Source organism: Panthera tigris, chromosome C1 (genome assembly GCF_018350195.1).
Source record: "Panthera tigris isolate Pti1 chromosome C1, P.tigris_Pti1_mat1.1, whole genome shotgun sequence".
NCBI classification, from domain to species: domain Eukaryota; kingdom Metazoa; phylum Chordata; class Mammalia; order Carnivora; family Felidae; genus Panthera; species Panthera tigris.
In genome coordinates, this window is record NC_056667.1 from 161,181,779 (window position 1) to 161,203,646 (window position 21,868).

The 21,868-nt window shown below is 38.8% G+C and overlaps 1 protein-coding gene across 2 annotated transcripts in view; it reads right to left on the reverse strand.

The window, feature by feature from the left end:
* The window catches only part of OLA1 (Obg like ATPase 1), a 170,593-nt gene extending 149,189 nt beyond the window's left edge, over positions 1 to 21,404 (reverse strand). Inside the window, exons 1-4 of one of the 2 annotated variants that reach the window (XM_042994720.1) lie at positions 21,236 to 21,404; positions 19,842 to 19,942; positions 6,002 to 6,145; positions 2,176 to 2,303 (exon numbers count right to left, since the gene is read on the reverse strand). In XM_042994720.1, coding sequence (XP_042850654.1) covers positions 2,176 to 2,303; positions 6,002 to 6,145; positions 19,842 to 19,942 — 373 coding nt within the window. In that variant the 5' untranslated portion in view covers positions 21,236 to 21,404. The remainder of the gene's footprint in view (positions 1 to 2,175; positions 2,304 to 6,001; positions 6,146 to 19,841; positions 19,943 to 21,235) is intronic. The other variant, XM_042994721.1, reaches the window with a different exon arrangement.
* Positions 21,405 to 21,868: the final 464 nt, after the last annotated feature.

Consider the following 21,868-nt stretch of genomic DNA (forward strand, 5'->3'; position numbering starts at 1 on the left):
AGATGCATATTTTTACAAGTTAATACCTCTGAAATCAAATTACTATAAGAAACCAGGGTATCTAGTTTAAACAGACTTTTTTTTCTTTATAATAGTTTTAACCTGAATGAAATGCAATAAAGTATATATGCTCCTAACCAAATTCATTTTCCCTAAGGGTTAGAAAAACAGATGAATGTTATACAACAGATAACAAACCAAAGACTTGATTACATTTACTGATGGTTTTAGGCCATTATCAGGATCTTACCATCACCCTGAACTGCTCCACTTCAGAAAATTTTAAGTCAAATATCCCTTTCCTTTTTTTTAATGTTTATTTTTAAGAGAGAGACGCAGAGCATGGGTGGGGGAAGGGCAGAGAGAGAAAGAGAGACATAGAATCCAAAGTAGGCTCCAGGCTGTCAGCAGAGCCCAACACGAGGCTCGAACTCACAAACCGCAAGATCATGAGCTGAGCTGAAGTCAAATACTTAACCGACTGAGCCACCCATGTGCCCCCAAATATCCCTTTCTAAGCACACACCCCATTATACCCAACATATCTGTTCTTGAACCTCCTCAGGTAATCAGATCCATGACCCTTCCATTTTTCAGTCCTCTCCTATGTTCCCTCCTACCTCATGTCAAGCTCTATTCCATCCATCAGTCCAATCCCTCTCACACCCAAAACTTCAGTTCTCTTACCCCCATCTTCCTGTCACACCTGCCCTATCAATCCTACTTTCTTAAAGATATCTTCTATCTGTATGTCCTAGGCTCAAAAATGCAAAGAAACTGTCCCAAACTGACCTCATCAACTCTCTCCCAAGACTTCTTGGTCCTTCTACATTTAACATTTCAGTGAATGGCATCAAGATTCATTCAACTGGCCCAGTCCAAAAACCCAGGAGTCACACTTGATTCCAAATCTCTTTGAAACTCTCACATCAGTCACCAGAACCAGTAAAAAGTCAAAGTGTCGGGAAAACAAAGGCTCTTGTCAATGTAAGGCTTTAAGTAACACTACTCTACATTATTGAATTCCACCCTCCCACCCAAGCAACCCCAACCATAACCCTAGTCTTCACCTGCACCTCAAACCCTTCCAGAAGGTGTCTATATACCTCCACCCAATTAAATCAGTGCTTCTCAAACTATCTGAGGTGGACTTTTGTAAAATACAATAAAAATGAATTACTAGGCAAATGAATTTTTTAAAAAACCTACAAAAATACTAGACAATTAGTACTAATTAGTGTAAATACTAATACAATTTATTTTAGTATTTAGTATTACTATTTTATTATTTTATAAATTAGTATTAGTACTTTATAATACTAATTAGCATAAATGCTAATACAACTTATTAGATTCAACTGACAAATTTCTCAGTCAAATGGCTATCAAATTTTCTAAATGCTCATTTATAATTGCTATAGTTATCTAGTCTTGGACCAGAAAAAACAAAAGCACTAAATCAGACCACAACTGGCCTGTACCTCTAACCTGAGTTTCCTTCATTTGCACGGATTTGTTCATTACAACACCATATTATAATGGTGCAGTGCACCATTTTAATATCCTGCAGTGCAGTCTTGACGTGAACCTTAACCGAAGCCCAACCTAAACCTTTCTATCAGAGAATTACTATATTCTTGGCTCACTTTTGTAGTCAAAAGAACATTAACACCTAGTTCTAACAGGTTGTTGCCTTTGCTGTATATCCCCCCCCCCATTAAGGAATAGCTGGTCTATAGTTTCTCCTTAACCCTGTGATCTCTAATAAATAACCTCTGAAATAATGGAATCCTCTCCTGTATCAATCCTGCCCTCTCAACACATAGAAAACCAAGAATGCAGAAAAGTTCCACAAGTTAAGAAAATGTCAAAATGCTTTATAATCAACAAAATTACTTCCACATAGAAACACTTCCCAGTGGATCTAATCCAGAATAAGGGATGAAATTCAACTGAAGTATCAATACAGCATATACTTGCTTTGGAATACGCCTTCTTATATGGAAATGACAGTAAATAACACTAAAGTCACAATTAGCAGACCAATCCATGATTCATCTTGTGAAGCTAGGCAAATCTTCTATTAGTCAGTCATTCCTAATTTTATTTGAGCAATAATGGAAATACACCTGATTATCAATGAAATGAATGAATTAAATAAACAACTGTACTTACGTGTTAGATGAAAGATTCCATCACAGGCACTGATATGAGATAAAAAGGCATTTCCCAGGCCTTGCCCATTGTGAGCTCCTTTCACAAGTCCAGCAATATCCACCACATTTAGAAAGGCAGGAATTTTGCTAAAAAACAAAAGATGGTTTTATTATAAAACAATACTAAGAAATTGTTTTCGTGAGATCAAGCCCCACGTCCAGCTCCACTCTGTCAGTGTGGAACCGAACCTGTTTGGGACTCTCTCTCTTCCCCTCTGTCTCTCTCTGTCCCTCATCTGCTCACTCGTTCTCTATCTCAAAATAAATAAACTTTTAAAACAAAAAACAAAAAACTCAGGGTTCCTGGGTGGTTCAGTCAGTTAAGCATCCGACTTCAGCTAAGGTAATGATCTCACAGTTCGTGAGTTCGAGCTCTACTATCAGTGCGGACAGAGCCTGCTTCAGATTCTCTCGCCCTCTCTCTCTCTCTGCCCGCCCTTCCCTCACTTGTGCACATTCATATGTGCACATGCTCTCTTTCTCTCTCAAAATTAAGTAAACATTAAAAAAAAACCCTCATACCATTAATTTTACTATGCTGTTCTGTTGGCCCATGCGTAAAGACACAAAAGCAGTGGAGAACATTTAAAGAGTACACTGAAACAAGGGAAGGTAATCGCCACAGAATGAGCCAACATAACTTGTGACTGGCACTGGACTAACTGCTTTACATGAATCACTCAAAGTTCAAAACAACTCCACTAGGTAAGTGCTACTTATTAAACCTACTTTAAAGATGAGGAAATTGGGCCTGAGAGGAGTTAAGAAACCTATTTACATATAGGGGATCACTCAGCTAGTGGTAACAAAAATAGGATTCAAACACAGGATATCTGGACTTGCATTTAATCATCATGTAGGCTGGGGCGCCCCAGTCAGTTAAGCAACCAGCTCTTAATCTCGGCTACGGTCATGATTTCATTCATGGGATCAAGCCCTGTGTCAGGCTCTGTGCTGGCAACAGGGAGACTGCTTAAGATTCTCTTCTCCCTCTCTCTCTGCCCCTCCCCCCTCCTCAAAATAAATAACTTAAAAAAAATCATCACATAGGTTATATAAATAAAAAATGTATGTAATGATGTGAACCAGTTATCAGCACAGTAATAACCTGGTTGTTAACAACAGCAACACAAATAGAGGTATATACGAAATAACTTTTGCTTTGCTCAAAATAAGGTACAATTAACACAAGTTAGAAACCAAGTTATGAAAGCCAGTCAGTCAGTCATGTAAATATGGAGATTAAGTTGACCCTTGAGCAAAACAGGGGCGAGGGGTGCCAACCCCCGTGCAAATATCCACATATAACTTTATTTTTTAATTTTTTTAATGTTTACTTGTTTTTGATAGAGAAAGACAGAGTGCGATCGGGGGATGGGCAGACAGAGAGGGAGACACAGAATCTGAAGCAGGCTCCAGGCTCTGAACTGTCAGCACAGAGCCCGACACGGGGCTCGAACTCACAAACCATGAGAAAACCTGAGCCCAAGTCAGCAGCCTAACCGACTAAGCCGCCCAGGCACACACCCCCATTCAATCTTTTTATTTCCATTAAGGTATTTAATCAATGTTCACTGACAAAAGAAAAAGGAAATTTTGAGAAGTTAATTCCCTCACTGCCTAAAATTTCAACAAATTTGAAGTCTAAGAGCTTTATTGCTATTGTTTTTCTCTTCAGGTCTCTGAAGAATTTCAGCAATGTCACATGACCACACAGTCTAGCAGTGACAAGGGCCCACATCTAAAGAGTCAGAATGGGGAGAAAAGGCAGCACAATAGCAACCGGGGCCTGTACAAGGCATCTTGGCAGGAGAGCAATCTAGCAGTAGCCAGGGACCAAATCAGCAGCTCCAAATCAGTCAACAAGCCAGAGGGGTCAAAAGACTGGCTACATACAAAGGAATTGAACAAATAGGCACATCAATGGGACAACTGGAGAAATCTAAACGGAATCTATGAATCAGATGGTAATACTGTATCAATGTTAATGCCCTGATTGGTGATTTACTGTGGGAATGTAAGAGAATGGTCTGTATTTAGTAAATACAAATGGAAGAATGGAAGTGCAATGTGGCATCATGTCTGCAACTCACTCTCAAAGGTTCAAATAAACTTGGGAGAAGGGCACATAAGCATTCTGTGAGTAATTTTGCCTCTTTTGTATAATTTGCAATCTTTTAAAAATAAAAAGGTTTTAAAGAGAAAACAGGGGCTCTTGGGTGGTTCAGTTGGTTAAACATCCAACTCTTGGTTTCGGCTCAGGTCATACTTCACAGTTCATGAGTTCAAGCCCCATATTGGGCTCTCTCTTGCTCTCCCCCCCCCCACCCCCTCACACAGGCACAAGAGTTCTCTCTCTCTCAAAATAAATAAACAAACCTAAAACACACACACACACACACACACACACACACACACACATTTAAAAAGAAAACAGAAGTCACTTTGAGGAGCCAATTTCAGGAATGTAATTTGAACTATGCCCAATGACTGTGACATTGTAACCAACTGAGTAACACATGAATGAATACATGAGTGAATAAATGCAGACAAGAAAGCTCTTCCTTACAGAAGAATGCCAATAAATGATAAACAAATGGATAGAATTATAAAATCATATGGCAATCATCATTATAATTCTTAATTCATAAAAAAAAATGGATACTCAAACAAATGGATGAAAGTAGAAAAACTAAATAAATGGAGTATATATTTTGTGATTAGTACTCATAAGAATTGCTTATAGACTAGATCTAGAGATGATGAAAGAGGTATCAAAGATAAATCTTGGACTTTGACTTAAGCAACTGGGAAAATAATAGTGCTATTTACTGAAATATGAAAGTCTTAAAGAACAAACTTGGCACAGGCAGGATGAAAATCAAGAGGTCCATTTTGGACATGTCAAGTCTGAGGCGCTTATTTAGTCATGCAGGTGCCAATATCAAGAAGGCAAATTCAGGAATAGAGACAGAAACTTAGGATTTATCACCACATCTAAAATAGTGAGAAACTAAAGGCAAACTAAATTGTTACAAAAACCTCAAATGATACAGAATATGAAAAAGTAAAAAGCACCTAAAAATTCCACTACCCAAAGATAACCATCAAACAGCTTCATATATTTTCCTATGAATATACATGCACACATATAATTTTACATGAATGGAATTTTTTTTAATTTTTTTTTTTAGTGTTTGTTTATTTTTGAGACAGAGAGAGACAGAGCATGAATGGGAGAGGGTCAGAGAGAGAGGGAGACACAGAATCTGAAGCAGGCTCCAGGCTCTGAGCTGTCAGCATAGAGCCCGACGCGGGACTTGAACTCACGGACCGTGAGATCATGACCTGAGCCGAAGTCGGACGCTTAACCGACTGAGCCACCCAGGCGCCCCACATGAATGGAATATTATACAGGCTGCTTACTCCCTCTACTTCACACTCCTCAGAAAAAAAGTAACTGCAATGTTAACTGCCAGATGTATCCTTCCTCACCTTTCTCTATGCCCTACATTATTTTTATAATCACCCATAATACAACCATAAATTCTGGAGAAAAAAAACTTCTAAATGATTTTATTTATTTACTTACTTACTTATTTATTTTAAAGTAAACTATACACCACACTTGTGGCTCGAACTCACAACCCGGAGATGAGGAGATGCATGTTCCAGCAACCAAGCCAGCCAGGCGCCCCGTATATGATTTTAAATACATCATTTACACACATTTACTGCATCTATATAGGGCCACCAAATAAATAATAGCATAAAGATTTTCTTACCTTGCTGGTTTGTGGTACTGGCAAAGAAAGTCAAACCTTTCATCTGGCACAGGTACTCTGCTCTCATTAGGATCAATAGTGCAGAATGGGAAGTTTTCTGCTGAAGCCTGACTATTGGTTAATACATTGAAGAAGGTGGATTTCCTAAAAGAAACAAAAACAATTTCAATCAATTCTTGGGCTAACACTGAGAAAAATTTATCTCATTCTCATTTCAGTGCTCAATAAGATCCATGATAATTATAAAACCAATCAGGAAAAGGAAGGTGGAGAATAAGAGAAATAAATGAAATTTGCTTATAAATGAATTTTTTTACTAACAGAAAAGAATGAAATCTACAACAGTAAAACTCATGATTTATAGATGATGTTCCTATCTCAGTCTATCTGAAACTTGAAAAGCATTTTCCCAAAGAATCTTTGTTATAAGTGATAGCTAGTTTCACATATTATAAAAACTATTTTATTCCTAAAGTATTTGGTAGTACCAGTATCACTTTGCCTGTATCTAATATAATCTTCTCTAGCATAAAGAGAGGTGTGCATCTAGCTAGGTCACTTCCCAAGCATTCTGAATTGGGAAACAGATACTAATTGTCTAATAGGAAATGGGAAGCTGGAGCTCCTAACTGTTAGTCATAAAGATTACTGTCAAGTCTAGAGTTATGAATTGTGAATTATGAAAAACCAAAATGTGAATTTTTTCAAGGTACAACAAATCAAGAAAAAACCTATTCATAATAAATAAACTGTTGCTAATGCTCTAATTATCAGATTCTTATCAGGTAATGCATGCTCAGAGAATGTCAACTCCTATTAACATCAACTACATTTCTAAAATATGATAATCATAGAGTCAAAAATCATAGAGTAAAATTGATCTAGTCTGTACTATTTTCCAATTCCATCACTAATATGGATAGCAGAGAATTCACTACAGTAAATTTTCTTGCTCCAGAAATTTCCAGGACTATAGCATTCAGATAAGGATTTAAAATGAAAATTACCATTATACATAATTTTTTTTTTAACTGGAAGAATTGAGGAAATAGTTACAGATTATGTCGTTATTGTCAAGCTGGTACTTTCCTTCAAAGGAGACCTGGAGGACCCGAAGAACATGACCAGTTTTCTGAGATATTTCAGAAATATCTCAGTATATTTCTCCCAACAGGGAAAACTATAAAATGTGCTGAACTAAATGGTGACATAAACTGATCCACTCCCTTTAGCTTATTCCTCTCCCCACAAAAAAATAAACTGGTTGCCAGAATCACCCATCAGTCCTATTTATCTAAAATTTAACTAGAACATTTTATTCCTGCAATGAAAATATTATAAAATAATGTTACAGTAGAAACACTTAAAGTAAAATGTAAATATATTAATTAATACAAACACTTACAGAACACTTGCGCCATTTGTGGGGGGCACAATTGTATTTTTTTATATTATAGTTTAAAAATTATAGTATTACCACAGTCATCGTAATTACAATATAAAAAGGCCAGAGGATTTATGGAGTTATTTTCAAATTTATGGCTATCATTAAGATAGTATTTTGGGGACACCTGGATGGCTCAGTCAGTTAAGTGTCCAGCTTTGACTCAGGTCCCGATCTCACAGTTAATGAGTTCAATCCCCACATGTGATTCTCTCTCTCTCTCCCCTTCCCCTACTCGTGCATACTCACTCTCTCAAAATAAATAAACTTAAAAAACAAAAAGATAGTATTTTTGACTGCCCACCTCAACAAAAATGTTTTATACTTAGACAAAAAAATTATCCCTTAAAACATACAGAAAAACATAGCAAAAGAAAGTCCCATTATCTCTTAGGCTGAAAAAATTCTTATATACAGTCAAACTAAACTTGGAAGACAAATCCCCATTTACACAAAATGTCTCAACTCAGCCATCGATTTTAAATTTCATAAAATGTTATAATTTCATAAATTTTAAAATTCATAAAACTTCTAAGAGTTTTATAAATACAAAAAAGTAAAAATAAGGAACTAGAAAAAGGAAATTTTTCTAAGGATTATTACTAGAGGCTTCAGTGACAAGTTAAGACATTTTGATCCATTCAAATCTATTAAAAGAAAGCCTTGTAAAAGCAAAGAATTTAAAAGCTTTGCCCTCATCTAGCATGTTAAAGCCCATAAGTCTTTTGTGAAATGAGGATTTTACACACACACACACACACACACACACACACACACACACACACACATTTAGATCCCTTAAGGTTATTATTAAAGCTTCAAAATAGAAGAAAGATTCAAAATTGTTAAGACTCTCTCTTATAAAAGAACGGGCTTACATAAATATTATTTCAGCAATGACAGCATTAAAAAGAAAAAAAAGAGTCTAGACTTAATGAATGCCCCCTCCATTTAGGACTTAAATATTTGTGAAATTACATATATTACTGTAATAAAGTAAATCTGACTGAAAAGTTGTTTTATCTAAAATCTTATGCAAAATTACAATATGTATTAGGAAGTCAGGATGCCAATGCAAATTCCCACAGCATTCTGAATTAACCATTTATAAAACACACGTCCAAAACATGGAAGAAAGTAAAATGTTCTTTCACTAAACTGTCAAAAAATATCTATCTGATAGGTAACAGAAATAAACACAGCTGACAGAAATGGATACCAATACCTGTATACATGAGTTAGTATAACCACATGTATTTTCTAACTCTATGAGGTGACAGGGTCTACAAGCAGTAACACTTCAGCAGCGAAAATCATACACAGAGCCAGATCTTAGTTTCTAAATACCATTCTCCAATTACAGAACCAGGGCTTCCTGGAGACAAGGCTGGGACAGGAAAAATATAATAATAGCCTGAAACATCTTACAGTGTCAGAGAGGAAATGGTTAAAAAAGAAAACAAAAACAGAAACAAAGATGAGGGTATGTCAAAAGGACACAGGAGGCAACCTGAAAAAATTCCCAATGGTCAAAGCCAGAAAAATTTGAGTAACAAAATAAATACTGAGGACACTGGATTACAACTCAAAGAATAAAACGAATTTCAGTGAGTCCAAACAGAACTACGTAAACAATCAAATAAATAACTAAATATGGGGAAAAAGATAAATCTTCCTTACGGATTTCAAATAATAACATAAAAGGAATAGAGGAAGTAGAAAATCACCATTGGAACACCATACTAAAATAACTGGGGCAGGCAAAATCCACTGAAGAATAATAAAATTTAGTCAGGGAAACTGTAAAGAGAAACAGGATATTTGAATAGCCTCAAAATATCCTTCCCCTATCATATTAATAATACTGTGGGTGGTTTTAACAGATGTCCATAAATTTTTTGATACTCCTTCCTTCTGGAGGTGGAGCTTCATTCCCTTCTTCTTGAGTGTGGGTTGGACTTAGTGACTTGCTTCTACTTCATGGAGTATAGAAAGGAAAAAAGGATACTTCTACAGTGAAGAAATCTGGCAGATACCACCTTACCCAGTGATCAAGGTTAATATCACCAGTAGTAAGTTGTGTCAATATCATATACCCCTCAATATAATGCCATGAGAAAGATACTTCACCTCCATGGTATTATTCCCAAAAGTCCATAGCATGATTTCTGTTATCAAAATATATTACAAAGTTACAGTAAAGCTACAATAGTAAAAACAATGTGGAACTAACGTAAAGATAGACACAGAGACCAGTGGAATAGTATGTAGAGAGCCCAGAAATAAACCCTTACATATATGGTCGAATGATCATCAACAAGGCTGCCAAGACCACAAAATGGGGTAGAAACTGTCTCTTAAACAAATGATGTTGAGAAAACTGGACAGCCACATGCAAAAGAATGAAGTTGGAGCCTTACCTTATACCATATACAAAAATTAACTCAAAATGAATTAAGGACCTAAATGTAGGACCTAAAGCTATAATACTCCTAGAAGAAAACATAAGGGAAAGACCTCATGACATTGGACTTGGCAATGACATCTTAGATATGATACCAAAAGCACAGGAAACAAAAATTAAAATAGAAAAATGAGATTCCATCAAATTTTACAACTTCTGCACATCAAAGGAAATAATCAAGGGAGTGAGGACAACCTATATAATGGGAACAAATAATGGCAAATCATATGTCTGATAAGGGGTTAATATCCAGAATATTAGAATACAGAACTCCTATAAGTCAACAACAACAAAAGTAACCTTAAAAAGTTACATACATGGACAGAGGACTTGAATAAACATTTCTCTAAAGAAGATAAACAAATGGCCAATAAGCATATTAAAAGATGCTTAACATCCCTAATCATCAGAAAAATGTAAATCAAAACCACAATAAGATATTATCTCACACTCATTAGGACGGTTATCATCAAAAAACAGAAAATAACAAGTGCTGGGCCAGATGTAGAGAAATAGGAACTCTAGTACACTATTGATAGAATATAAAGTTTTGCAGCCACTATGAAAAACAGTAAGAATGTTCCTCAAAACACTAAAAGTAGAATTATCACATGATCCAATAACTCGACTTCAGGGTATTCATACAAAATTCAAAGCAGGATCTTGAAGAGATATTTCTACTTCCATATTCATTGCAGTATTATTCACAATAGCCAAGAGGTAGAAGCAACCCAAATGTCTATCAACAGATGCATGGATAAAGAAAATGTGGTATGTACATACAACAGAATACTATTTGGCCTTCAAAAGATAAATTCTGTCCCATGCTAAAACACAGATAAACTTTGAGGACACTGTGCTCATGCTCAGTGCTGAGTGAAATAAGCCAGTCACAAAAGGGCAAATACTGTATGACTCCACCTATGAGATAGCTACAGGAGTCAAAATCATGTAAACAGAAAGGAGAATGGTGGTTGACAAGGGCTAGGGAGGGGGGGAAATGGGAAGTTGTTGTTCAATAGGTAGGGAGTTCTAGATCTGCAAGGTGAAAGAGATCTAGAGATCTGTTACCTAATAATGTGAAAACAGCCCCACTGAACTGTACACTTAAGAAAGTTTAAAGAGTAACTTTTATATTGTGTTTCTTACCATGTATTTTTTTAAGTTCACACCATGAAAAAACATCAAACTTGAAATGAGAGACATTATACAAAATACCTACATCCATTCATTTCAAAAATAAATAAAAATTTCCATGACCTTTAAAAGATCTGTACTAGAAAAAAAGGACATTAGTGGGAAACCTGGTGAAATCCAAATAAAATCTACAGTTAATAGTAAATAAATAAATGAGCAAAAAAAAAAAAAAAGAAAATCTATCTGAAATTACATGGCAACACAACAGAGACCAGAATTCTGAAAAAAAAAAAACTGAAAATTAAGATTTAAAAGAAAGCCATCTATCAAGTACTGTTAAGGGATGTAATTACTGCCGAAATAACAGTCAAGAGTGAAAAGGAGAGCAGACTTGTCATCCAAAAGATTATTCAAAACACATTAAAAAGAGAAAACAAATGGGGCTGGGTGGCTCAGTTGGTTAAGCGTCGGACTTCGGCTCAGGTCATGATTTCACAGTCTGTGGGTTCAAGCCCCATGTCGGGCTCTGTGGTGTCAGCTCAGAGACTGGAGCCTGCTTCAGATTCTGTGTCTCCCTCTCTCTCTGCCCCTCGCCCGCTCATGCTCTCTCTCTCAAACATAAGTAAACATTAAAAAAAAATGTTTTTAATAAATAAAAAGAGAAAACAAGGGGCACTGTGGTGGCTCAGTTGGTTAAGCATCCAACTTCAGCTCAGGTCATGATGTCATGGTTCGTGGGTTCAAGCCCCGTGCCAGGTTCTGTGCCGACAGCTCAGAGCCTGGAGCCTGCTTTGGATTTTGTGTGTGTGTCTCTCTCTCTGCCCCTCCCCTGCTTGCATTCTGTCTCTCTCTTAAAAATAAATAAACATTTTTAAAAAATTAAAAAAGAAAAAGAGAGAGAAAGCAAATAATTCCCAAATCACGTATTTCCACAAAAGAGCAGGTGCACTAGAATGCTGACAAGCATACAATAAGATTTAAGTTCATTTCAAATGGTATTGGGTAGTTTGCTTTCCCTTCTACTACGAAACTACCCTGCTGCCATAAAGAGCTATAAAACTAGACAAAACATATAAAGTAACAGTTTTCCGAGAGAGGACAGTATGTAGCACAGACTGTGTTCCCTGAGAGCACAACAAATGAACTAAGCTCTACAACTGGCCCCACTCACAGCCTAAAAGTGATTTCAAAGTCACAGCACAGGGAGGGAAAACCAACAGGACCTGGTAGTCATGCCAAGTTGAAGAGACTGAGATGAGAGTATGAGGAGGCCAAACCAGCTAGGATTTATAGGGCAGTGTAATAGAAAGGAAGGAGCTGCAGAGAGAGGGGGCTCTGGAGATCAACAGAAGGTATCCTCAAGACTGTGGCTATGTAATGCTTTATATATGAATAAATCAGTCTCCAAAAGGCTGGGGGTTGCGGGGGGGGGGGGGGGGGGGGGGGGGGGGGGGCACTCAAAACCAACAGAGTGAACAATTCTCAGGCTCACACAGAGCATGGAATAGTTCACAGTCCTACCAGCCCCAGTAGAGAGATCATGTAATATAAGGGAACCTGGGTAGAGTCCTCAAGAGTCACATCCTAGTACGAGGGCCAAAGGAGGACAAGAACAAAAACTATTATGAATTCATAAGAAAACATAATAGGAAACCTCAAAACAATCAAAATGACACACAAATAACTAAATGCCAGAACAAAGTCCAACACGCTTTAAACAAATACTATAAATTCAGTACTCCACATAAAATCCAGTGTCTGGAATAAAAATTACAAGGTATGTAAAGAAGCCAGTAAATACAGACCAAAATCAGGATAAAAGCCAATAAATACAAACAAATCAAGTAATGATAGAGATGATAGAATTGGCAGAGAATGACCCTACTAAATATTATAAATCTTTTTAGAATTTTTTGAAGGATACAAAGGGGAATATGAAGACAATGAAGAGTGAAATGAAAGCTATGAAAACTCTGCACACAGAACTATTGTATGAAAAATACAACATCTGAAATAAAATAAAACTGAAAAACACGCTGAAAGTGATTAGCAACAGATGAGACACTAAAAAAAGGTCAATGAACATGAAGACAGGGCAACAGAAACTATCAAATGAAGCACAGAGGGAAAAAAAGATTGGAGAAAAAAAATAATCAGAGCTTCAGTGGAGTATTATTATCTAGAGGATTAACACACTTATAAGAGTCCCAAGAGGAGGGGCAGAGAGTGGCTGGAGCATTTGAAGAAATATTGGCCAAATATTTTACAAACTTAATGAAAATCATAAACTCACAAACCTAAAAATCTCAACAAACTCCAGGCAAAGGAGGCATAAGTAAAACCACACCAAAGCACATGAAAATCAAACTGCTGAAAACCAGTATCAAAGAGAAAATTTTAAAGGCAACTAAAGGAAGAAGCAAAACCTTATGTACAGAGAAACTAAGATTAAGAATAACAGTTTTCTCATTGGAAAGCTAGAAAAAAGGAGAAGATAACTTCAAAGTGCTAAAAGAAAAACTGTCCCTAGAATTCTCCCCAGTGAAAATCTTTAAAAAATGAATGTGTAATAACCACCTGAAAAGATGCTCAACATTATTAGGCATGAAGGAAATGCAATTCAAAACCACTTTACGCCTTGGCCATAATAAAAAAAACAGTAAGTACTGCTGTGAATGTGGAGAAATTGCACATGCACTGCTAGTAGGAATGTAAAACGGCACAGTCACTTTGGAAAACAGTTATGCAGTTCCTCAAATAGCTAAACACAGGTCACCGTACGATGCAGAAATTCCACTTCTAAGTATACAAAAGAGATGAAATCATCTGTCTACACCAAAATTTGTGTATCCCAATGCTGGCGCAGAGAAAGTACCAACAGCCTGGAAAATACTGTGGTAAAAGAAAGTAGAAAATACTCAAAAAATAGAGAATAAAAGGAATGTGAATGAACAGGAAGGCTCCTGATGGCCAAATATGGGCAATCTGAACAACAAAATAAGTAAAATAGTAACAGATTATAAGCAACAGAATAAACTAAGAATCCAATCCTGATAAAAACAAATTATAATCAAACACATGAAAAATGGGGAGCTCTTCCTTACAACAGAATTCTAGCCAATAGAATTTCCATTAGTCCTTCTATAAATTGTTCCCACTATAAACATCAGTAGTGAAAAATCAACATCATATGCTTCATGATATGATGTACTAAGAAGTACATGTCACTTCTGTACCCAAAACTGCATCACCCAAGTTAATCAAAAGAAAACATTCAGCAGACCCATCTCACGCAGTGGTAGCAACCAGAAGAGCTACCACATGGTACGGTAAAGAAGTCTGGAATACCAAAATGTAGTTTCTCAAACAAAGGCAATACAATAGAGCAAAGATAAGCTTTTCAACAAACCTGGGGCTGGAACAACTGAACATCCACATGCAAAAAACGAAAACAAAAACAAAAAATCTGGATACAGACCTTACACCCTTCACAAAAATTAATTCAAAATAGATCACAGACCTAAACATAAAACACAAAACAACAAAACTTCCTAAAGAAGAAAACCTAGATGACTCTGGGTATGGTAATGACCTTTCAGATACATCAAAGATAAGACCCATAAAATAAAATAGTAATAATAGAAAAGCTCAACCTCATTGAAATTAAAAACTTCTGTTCTGTGAAAGGCATGTCAAGAAAATGAGAAGACAAGCCACAGACTGGAAGAAGGTATTTGCAAAAGACACATCGGATAAAGAACTGTTATCCAAAATATACAAAGGACTCTTAAAAATCCACAATAAGAAAACAAACGGGGCGCCTGTGTGGCTCAGTCAGTTGAGTATCCAACTTCGGCTCAGGTCATGATCTTACAGTTTGTGGGTTCGAGCCCCGCATCAGGCTCCGTGCTGACAGCTTGCTCAGAGCCTGCACCCTGCTTCAGATTCTGTGTCTCCTCTTTCTCTGCCCCTCCCCGGCTCATGCTCTGTCTCTCTCTGTCTCTCAAAAATAAATAAATGTTAAACAAAATTAAAAAAAAAAAAAAGAAAACAAGCAACCTGATTTTTTGTAAATGGACCAAAGGCCTTAATAAATACCTCACCAAGAAGACATAGAGATGTCAAATAAGCATATGAAAGATCGATGCTTCACATTAGATGTCATCAAGGAAACTCAAATTAAATTAATAATGGGATACCACTATACAACTACTAGAAAGGCCAAACTCCAGAACACTGACAACACCAAATACTGGTAAGGATGCAGAGCAACAGAAACTCTCACACAGTGCTGCTGAAAATGCAAAATGCTACAACCACTTCTTACAAAGTAAGAAACTTACAAGTTTCTTACAAAAGTAAACATTTAATTCAGCAATTGTGCTCCTTGGCATTTACCCAAAGAAGCTGAAAACTTATGTCCACACAAAAACCTGTACATGGATGTTTACAGCAGTTTTATTCATTTCTGCCAAAACTTGGAAGCAGCCAAGATATCCTTCAGTTGATGAATGGATAAACTATGGTACATCCAGAAATGGAATATTATTCAGCACTAAAAAGAAATGAACTATTTAAGCCCTGAAAAGACATGGGGAACTTCAATGCATATTACTAAGTGAAAAGAGCCAATCTGAAAAGGCTTTAAGATTCCAACTATATGACATTCTGGAAAAGGCAAAATTATGGAGACAGTAAAAAGATTAGTGTTTGGGGAGGGTGGGTGAATAGGCAAAGCACAGAGCATTTTTAGGGCAGTGAAAATATATAGTGGGTACATATCATTTTGCACTTGTCCAAACCCATGGAAGATACAATGCCAAGAGTGTATAATGTGGACTTTGGATGATAATCATGTGTCAATGCAGGTTCATCAATTGCAACAAATGTACCACTTTGGTGGGGAATGTTGATAATAGGAGAGGCTATACACGTATGAGTTCAGGAAGTATATGTGAAATCTCTCTGCCTTCCCCTCAATTCTACTGTAAAGCTAAAACTGTTCTAAGGAATATATATTCTATATATATATATATAGAATATACAGAATATATAGAGAAAGAACATATATACATGTAAACTATATATATAGACTATATATAAAGTATATACATATATATAATATATACATACAATATATAATATATATGTGTATATATATACATATACACACACACACACACACACACACCCGCAATAATACCCTGGCCCAAGAGGAGCTAATTTACAAAGGCTTAGTGAGGTTAAAAAAAAAGGGGGGGGGGGGAGAGGCAAAACAAATCTAGAAACCAAATCTTCATATCATGGTTTGGTATTCTTTCTACTTCATTAAAAGCAGCCATTAAAACATGTGTCCTTATCATTAGGCCTACACACTACATCAAGGGGAAAAAAACTACCAATTGACAAATAATTCCTGAATGCCTAATAAATTCCTAATACCCAGCCTAAGTGCTAGAAATATAACAATAAACAAGAACAATATAACCCTTACCTTCAAAAAATTTAAGTCCTTTTTTTTAAAAATGTTTATTTATTTGAGAGAGAGACAGAGCACGAGCAGGGGAGGGGCAGAGAGAGAGGGAGACACAGAATCCAAAACTGGCCTCAGGCTCCAGCTGTCAGCAGAGCCTAACATGGGGCTTGAACCCAGGATCCATGAGCTCATGCCCTGAGCCGAAGTCAGACGCTTAACCAACTAAGCCACCCAGGCATCCCAAAATTTAAGTTCTAATAGGCAGAGGCAAAGGGGTATTAAAGAGCTGATTAATTTAAACAATGCATATAAGACACTCGGAATAGTAAATGTCATACAGTAAGTGTTCAATAAAAATCAGCTATTATCAGCTGTAAATATTACCTTTACATTTCTAAGTAATCAGCCTAATGTATACTAAGAAGAAAATCTTATTTGTCCAGATCTCTAAAAATCAAGACATTCTTTAGATGTTTTGGTACCAAATTTCCTTACTTTTGATCAGCAGGTCAGCTTTTAAAGAACTATCCCCCTCCACAATCTATCTCTTATAGGCCTATCCAGAGGTAGACATGTCCAGTCAGTTTCCTTATACAGGAATCTGAATCACTGCAGAGGCAGCAGGAGATAAGAAATACCAGAAGTTCAGTTCATACGGCTGAGCTCCACAGGGACCCATCTCTATCAGCGTTACCCTGGTTCCCATTCTTCCTGAGGTCTGCTCAGCTTGTCCTTCAATTCTATCCTTCCAATAAGTCTCTTTTCTTGCTTAAGACAGCCAGACCTTGTGTAATCTTACAAAAAAAAACAAAAAAAAAACAAAACCCTGATATTGTTAGATAATGTAAAATCACTCTACAAAAAGGAGTGCTCCCAAACCCAAATGCCAAAAATCAAACTGAACATTATTAAAATGAGAAAACTTCACTATTTGTAAAGCAGACCTCAATAAAACCTGGGGGGCAGGGGAGGTAGGATAACAGTGGGATGTGGGTATGTAATTTAAAAGCATAAATAGCACATTTATACTGGATAATAAAATATTTTTAGGTTATTTTCATATACATTGATTACATTATGTTCCAATACTAAAATGTTTACATAGAAAACACTTCTTAACATGTCTCAGTTTAAAGTAGTCCCATTTAGGGGCGCCTGGGTGGCTCAGTCGGTTAAGTGTCCGACTTCAGCTCAGGTCACGATCTCACGGTCCGTGAGTTTGAGCCCCGCGTCGGGCTCTGGGCTGATGGGTCAGAGCCTGGAGCCTGCTTCCGATTCTGTGTCTCCCTCTCTCTCTGCCCCTCCCCCTGTCTCTGTCTCAAAAATAAATAAACGATAAAAAAAATTTTTTTTTTAAATAAAGTAGTCCCATTTAAAGCCAAGCTGCATTGACTGCAATGATTTTAAAATAAGATATGTTAATGTCTAAAAACTGTATTACTGGTGAAATAAAGCTCACAACATAATGATCATATCTTGCTTTCAAGTTTATTGACAACACCCTACAGTACTTTGCTTAATTATTTGTTTTGCTTACATTTCCACTCTCTATTTAGTCTTACTTTGCAAGCAGCCTATATCACAGCAGGAAACCCCTTCAAAATGCAAACCTCTCCAGCTCCAGGAAAGATTGAAATTAGGACAGCCACACTTGCTCATGTTTTACATTATAAGAATTTAAGAACTGCCTTACTTGGCCATACCATGCTTCATTCACTAAAAAATCTCTAGCACAGGGGCTCCAAGGAACACATGAAAGAACTATGGTTGTCCTACTTGCCACCAATCGAAAAGCCTAAAGCACATGCCAAAATATATTCATTCACCTTAATAAACCCATACTGGATCTGAGGGGCGCCTGGATGGTTCAGTCAGTTAAGTTTCCAACTTCGCTTCAGTCATGACCTCATGGTCCATGAGTTCAAGCCCTGCATCAGGCTCTGTGCTGACAGCTCAGAGCTTAGAGCCTGGAGCCTGCTTCCAATTCTGTCTGCCCTTCTCTCTCTGCCCCTCCCCCCTCATACTCTGTGTGTGTGTGTGTGTGTGTGTGTGTGTGTGTGTGTGTGTGTGTGTCTCTCACAAATAAGCATTAAAAAAAAATTTTTTTTTTAAATCCATACTGGATCTGTTACCATTAGTCCACCCTCATCAGTTTTGAGACATTTTATATTTTAAGATTAGTAAAAGGTATTAAAATAGAAGGACAGGGGTGTCTGGGTGGCTCAGTCAGCTGAGCAGTCAACTCTTGATATCGGCTCCAGTCATGATCTCCCAGTTTGTGAGATCCAGCCCCCCATCAGGCTCTGGGCTGCCAGCACAGAGCCTGCTTGGGATTCTCTCTCTCCCTCTCTCTCTCCCCCTCCCCCACTCGCACGCACACTCTCTCTCAAAATAAACATTAAACAAAATAGGACAAATAATGAAAAAAGTAAACTGAACACCCAGGGGTACCTCAGTAGTTCAGTCGGTTGGGCATCTGACTTTGGCTCAGGTCATGATCCTGGTTCATGGGTTTGAGCCCCGTGGTGGAGTTCTGTGCTGACAGCTCAGAGCCTGGAGTCTGCTTTGGAATCTGTGACTCCCTCTCTCTCTGCCCCTCCCCCACACATGCTCTGTCTCTCAAAAAATAAATAAACCTTAAAAAAAATTCAAATTGCATGTGCACAGGTTATATGATAAACTCCACATATATTTCCTACCGCTGCCTTATTTGCAAATAAATGATTTGTTTTAACTTTAAACACTATAAAACTCAAAGTTTTACTCCTGTAACTTTCAGATTTAGCCACTTTACAATAGATACCCTTTTATCTAGCAACTTCCAATATTAAACTCAAACTTGTTACCTCTTTCTCCAGTAAAAATTAATCAACTTTATAGTGGGGCTTTTAGAACTACTTCTTAAATCATCCTACTATAATGGCCTCTGGCAGCCAGCCTAGGTAGGTACCTTACATACCAGCAAGCATCAAAATCAAATTTAAACTACTTCAATTCCACTTAAATTCAATACTGAGTGTCTCCCAACAGTGTTTCAAGCAAACAGAGATGATCTAAAACTTGATGTTTCAACTCTCATTGCTTCTTCTTCTAGTGTAGGGAAACAAACATAAGTAATTCAAGTTTGAACACAGTATCTGTATAGAAAGCCAAAAATAAAATACATCCAAATGAAAACCTTGTTTTGCAACATTAATATTCCAGCTTCCCAGCCTTTTTGCAATTTAAGTTTTAATAACCACATAAGTTCCCATTTCTACAACAAGACCCAAAATATTTACAAGATGAACAAGAGTAAAGCCCAACAACATTCACCTACCCAACATTTGGCAATCCAACAATACCAATTTTCAAGGAGGTTCCAAATCTTCCAATGATTGGGGGTGGTTTAATTCCATCACCTCCCTTTTTGGGGGGCATCTGAAATGTCAAAACATATATATAAACAAAATCTTTTACTATCCCCATTAACCAAAAACATTTCATCACACAAAAGATATTACTGAATAACAGATTTAAAATAAAACATACTGTATATACCAATCCAAAACCGACACAGAGCTAAATCCACTTTATTTTTTAAAAAGTATTTTAAAAGTTCCAGAAACAGGTCTGATTCTGATAGTTGTCAAAGCAGTCACTCCTAAGAAGTCCCAGAAAGATTAATCTAAAAATATGTGACACCATAAATCAAAAATAAAATTTAGCTGCCAATCTTCCATCCATATTGTTCACAAAATTCTTTCTTAACCAGATATAAGGTCACAAGAATGAAAGCACTCAGAAGCAGGAATAGAGAAAAGAGAGTCAAAGAAAATCCATTCTAGTACAACCTGCAACCAAGTCACCTCCCCCCAAACCATTCCGCGTACCTGGAACCCATTCTTTCCCATTTTCCCCACAAGCACCATTTTCACACGGATGAGCACACACCAGTATCAGAGTCTTGGCGACCACGTCTCTCCCACCTTTGGCACTGTAGATACGACTCAAGGGTCCTCATAAGCAACCTCCAGAATCTACGCTCTGGTTATTTCTAGTTCTAAATGAATCCACTAACTCTTTTTATTTACAAACTGAAACTTTCTAGGTCCCTGCTAATCTGGCTCCAAGTTCCTCCGTGCAGAATTAATCCCACTTTACTACTGCAAGCTGAACTCATGAGGACTACCAACCTCACGTTCTACAAACTAGGAACTAAAACTGTCCCTGTCTTCTGGCGCCTGCTGAACCTCCAGCGGCCACACTGACGCCCTGCTCACAAGTGGTATTCCAGGCTCTCGATCTCTGACCCCTAGGGCCAGGGACCTCCCTTCTCAGGGTCTTAACTCACACCTGTTCCCAGCTTCAAAGCCCAGGCCTCTGCAAGAGCAGAGCCTCTCCAGTCCTCTGGCCTCCTACCGAGGGGTGGCCAGCAGCCCAGCCAAAGCGGGCCTCCACCCAACATCTACCCCCGTGGACTGGGCCACTGGCCATCCCGGCCTCTCAGGAAGGCTTTCCCCAGTGTGCCGGGCGGAGGCGTGGGCCGCTCTCGGGACGCGCGGCCTAGTCCAAGAGCGCCTCATTCATCCACACACCACACGTTTCCCGCTGCCCTCGCCCATCCCGGCCACCCGGCCACCCGGCCCTGGCCTCACACCGGCCTCAGGGCCACGAGCTGGGGCGCCGAAGACTCGGCGGAGGGGGCACCCGCGGGCTCGCTGAGGGACTCACCGTGCTCGGGGCGGGCGATGACACGGGGTCCCAGCGGCAGGGTAGACGGGTACTGCCGGCAGCGAGAGGAGGGGAGGAAGGAGGAGAAAGCGCAGGCCCGGCCCCTCCGCGGAGCAGCACGCACGACGGCGGTAGCGGCTGTAGCGGCGGCGGCGGCGGCGGCGGCGGAACGGGCGGGCCGGGCGCCGGACGGCACCTGCGCGCAGATCGCGGGCCCCGCCCCGCCCCTCGCCCCTGCCCACCCCGTCCATTGGCCCGACGAGCCGGGAGGCGGGAGCAGGGTGGGAGGAGTCGCGCGGCGCCCGAGCAGGCGGGAGGAGGAGCCGGAGCTGGAGCCCGTCTGTCTCCCCAACTCATCCCCCCCTCCCGCTCCGCTGGCCCCGGGAGCGCGCGTCTTCCGCCTTCTCAGCACGTGGAGCTCCTGGGACCCGGGTCTCTGCTTCCCTCCCGGAGCGCGCCCGGCGTTGCCGCACACGCTCATTCGTTGGCCTGCAGCCGCACATTTCACCCGCTGGACCTCGAAGCGCCCTCGGCCAGACCGCCCGCCCGGAGATGGGTCTCACGAGGTCTGGCGAACAGCAGTGCCAAACCTGCGGACCTCCTGGCTGCTAACCGACTCCTCCGGGGCCAAGA